The 3,648-nt window shown below is 50.7% G+C and overlaps 1 protein-coding gene across 1 annotated transcript; it reads right to left on the bottom strand.

The window, feature by feature from the left end:
• Positions 1 to 603: 603 nt before the first annotated feature.
• On the bottom strand, positions 604 to 2,319 carry LOC145956345 (uncharacterized). The gene is made up of 2 exons (XM_083071931.1): positions 1,300 to 2,319; positions 604 to 612 (listed from the first exon to the last, which is right to left on the bottom strand). The coding sequence occupies exons 1-2, from the start codon at positions 2,317 to 2,319 to the stop codon at positions 604 to 606; spliced, it is 1,029 nt and encodes a 342-aa protein (XP_082928057.1).
• Between the last annotated feature and the right edge of the window lie 1,329 nt (positions 2,320 to 3,648).

Here is a 3,648-nt window from a genome sequence, read left to right as displayed (position 1 = left end):
TCATGCTCGACCCCGGATTTTCGTGTTCGAGGTTCGTGTTCGACCTCGCTTTAAAATGAACAACACAATTAAGGTTTGAATTCGACCTTATGCTAAGAGTCCCGAGGTTTGTGCTCGACCCCGGATTTTCGTGTTCGAGGTTCGTGTTCGACCTAGCTTTAAAATGAACAACATAATTAAGGTTCGAATTCGACCTTATGCTGAGTGTCTCGAGGTTCGTGCTCGACCCCGGATTTTCGTGTTCGAGGTTCGTGTTCGACCTCGCTTTAAAATGAACAACTCAATTAAGGTTCGAATTCGACCTTATGCTTAGAGTCCCGAGGTTCGTGCTCGACCCCGGATTTTCGTGTTCGAGGTTCGTGTTCGACCTCGCTTTAAAATGAACAACATAATTAAGGTTCGAATTCGACTTTATGCTGAGAGTCCTGAGGTTCGTGCTCGACCTCGGATTTTCGTTTAAGAGGCTAGTTTAACTTCGAGTGTTACAACAACATTTCGTGAGGAAATGGATTGAGCAAAACGTATAATTTTTTTGATTTGTTCTTACGTGCCTCGTTAAAAACCCTCTCAGTCGAGGACCGAGGCGGGAAAAGAGTGCACAGATTATTCGTACTGAAAGTAAAAGAAGATTAAGCAAAAAACTTAAGGAGCTATAGTGGGGGGATTCCCCTCGCTTTGCTTGCTTGACGAGGAGATCTTCAGACTCTCGTCGTAGCATTGTCGAGCTATCTTCTGATTAGCTTTGACGGAGATGACCTGACCGTCTTTGCCCGGGAACTTCATAGTGAGGTGTGGGGTTGACACTACCGCTCCGAGTTGGTTCAAGGTTGGCCTCCCGATGATAATGTTGTAGGAAGTGTTGGCTTCCACGAGGAGGTACCGGACCATGACCCGCCTTGTATCTGGTGGCGTTCCGAAAGTTGTCAGCAAGTCTACGTATCCCCGAGTGTGAACTCGTTCTCCCGCGAAGCCGACTAGGGGCTCCGTGTGAGGTTGAATGAGAGAGTGGGGGACGTCTAGTTTGAGGAAAGTCGGCCAGTACAGGACGTCAGCCGAGCTTCCCTGGTCAATGAGTGTTTTCTGCACTTTCCAGTTGGCTATCTCCACGATGATGACCATGGGGTCATCCTGGTTAGGGCTGACGCCGGCGTAATCTTCATCGGAGAAGGAGATCGGTGGTGAGCTTTGGTGCGGGGCCGAGGTGGTAGAGTGGACGCAGTTGATGCTCTGCAGGTGTCTTCTTCGGGCCGAGCTGCTGGCGCCTCCTCCCGCAAAACCACCTGCAATCGTGTTGATTACTCCCCGTAAGGGAGCCGATGCTTTTTCCTGACTTATTTCGGCCTGTATCGCGCCGTTAGCATTTTGTTGGGACCCTGTGGGTAAGTCTGTGCGAGCTCCTGACCCGCGGCCTCTCCCGCGTCCCCGGCCTCCAGAGCCACCTCGGGAACCTGGCTGTCGCTGGATGTAGTGGCAGAGGTGGCCTGCCTGGATGAGCTCTTCGATGCGGTCCCGGAGCATGCGACACTCGTCAGTGGTGTGGCCATAGTTCCTGTGGTACCGACAGTGTTTGGACTGATCGGCATTGTTGGGGGTGTGGCCGGGTGGTGGGAGGGCTAGTAGGTTATTATTACCGACTTCTTCCAGGATGTGGACTCTCAGGGCGTTTAGGGGAGTGTAGAAGTCATACCTCCCGCTTCTGTTGGCTCTGGCCGACTTCTTGAATTGGCTGTCATTATTGACTTTTACCTTATCCTTGTGGCCCTGTTCCAGTTTTGCGGGGCCCTTCCCGCGAACTTGGTCGCGGAAGGCCGAGTGCTCTTCCATCTGAATGTAGCCAGCGGCGCGGGCACGCAGCTCATCCATGTCGCGGGGGGCATCGCGGCATAGGCTGTCGACAAATGATCCGGGTTTCAGTGCCATGAGCATGGCGTGCAGGGCGACCTCCGGGTTTAGATTCTGGATCCGAACCGAGATGTTGGAGAAGCGCTCCATGAAAGCTCGCAGAGATTCATCATCGTTCTGCCTGAGGTTGGCCAAGGCGGCCGAGGTTGTATGGTGAGGCCGGCTGGTGGCGTATTGTGCCACGAATCGCCGCACCAAGGTGGCAAAGCTGTCGATGGATCCGGCTGGTAGTTGGGTGTACCAATGAAGCGCGGGTCCCTTGAGTGAGGTCCGAAAAACCCTACACAATATAGCGTCGCTGTTAGTGTAGAGGTTTACCTGAGTTGTGTACGAGTCGACGTGCTCGTCGGGGTCCGTGGTGCTGTCGTAGCGGTCGAGGTGGAGGGGCTTCCACCCGCGGGGCAGTGGGGTCTCCATAATGCCATCCACAAAAGGATGACGGCGGAAGGGTTCTTGGCCCTCAGAGACATGGGTGGGGGCCCTGCTAGTACCCTGCCCTGATCTGTGCGTGGATGCATGAGACCGGTGCGTGGCGGGCCGTGAAGTCGGTGCCTTGGTCGTCGCTCGAGATTAGGAGGCTGAATGTGCCTCCTCCTCATGAGTGTTGCTCTCGTGCGGAGGTTGTTCGGAGTGGTGTCGAGGGAGCTGGGCGCGAATGCGCTCGTTCTTGGCACGTAATGCTGCGAGGTCTGCTTCATTAGCGGTCCGCATCGCTGCAAGGTCGTTTTCGTGCTGGGTGCGCATGTTTTGAAGGTCGGCGTCGTGCTGTTGTCGCATCTGCTCGACTTGGTCGATCAGCCGCCTTAGGGTTGCAGCGTCGCTGTCCATGTTGACTGAGTGGCTTGCGTTGTCTGTTGCTCGTCTAATGTGGCTTCTAGTAGAAACCATACAGGTGGCCGATGAAGGCTGTCTCGATCGGCCCCACGGTGGGCGCCAAATGTTCTTACCGGAATTTGGTCGTAGAGGTGATCCGTCCAGTAAGATCGGTGAGCCTCCTTTGCTTGATGTATTGGTGCTCCAAGATGGGGGAGGTACCTGCAAAAGAGACTCCGATGCCAAAGTTAGGGTTTGTATGTGTAATAGTCTCGTATAAGTAATGCACGTACCTTGGAGTGAATTAGGTTTGCCTTGGGCCTTTTTGGGCTTGAGATAAGATATATCATGATATGATATGATATGATTGAAGGGCGGATCTGGTTTGGGACGAGATCCTTGGAATCAGGTATGATTTGCTCAAATACCGGGTTGACGTCGCGCAGCCGTGCCCGGGGCTGTTTTGTATTGCCAATCCGGGCTCGGAGCCCGGGTGCGAAGTACGGTTAGTACAAGTATGTAATTGTATAATTGTTGAATCAAACATAACATGAATCCATTTGCTTCTATATTTATGCACGGGAACGTGTGAAATTTTCATTTGAAGGGTTTCAAACGGTCACCCGAACACACAGTTAGTAGTTAAACGTGGTGCGTAGAAACATGATTTAGGAGGTTAGTTTGAAATTTTCTTATATATAAGATACGTTAGTAGACATTATCCATCAATTATATATATTACCTTTCCAATTTATCTAATTTTATCTTTCCGAAATTATAACTTTCTGAATTTAAATTTTTGTTATCTTTATCTTTTCAAGTGAATTTTTCAAATTTTAGTTATTTAACCTATCAACCAAATACTTTCTGTAGTAACTTGAGTTGAGAGGTAGATTTCATGACATTCAAATTTTTGATCTAAACAGTCAAATT

The sequence above is a fragment of the Cajanus cajan genome, chromosome 3 (genome assembly GCF_000230855.2).
Source record: "Cajanus cajan strain Asha chromosome 3, NIPB_CcT2T_4, whole genome shotgun sequence".
Lineage (NCBI taxonomy): Eukaryota > Viridiplantae > Streptophyta > Magnoliopsida > Fabales > Fabaceae > Cajanus > Cajanus cajan.
This window is presented reverse-complemented; position numbering and strand designations above follow the sequence as displayed.

Excerpts from the sequence above, each read along its gene's own strand:
- LOC145956345 (XM_083071931.1), bottom strand. The coding sequence starts at position 2,319 with ATGGAGACCCCACTGCCCCGCGGGTGGAAGCCCCTCCACCTCGACCGC.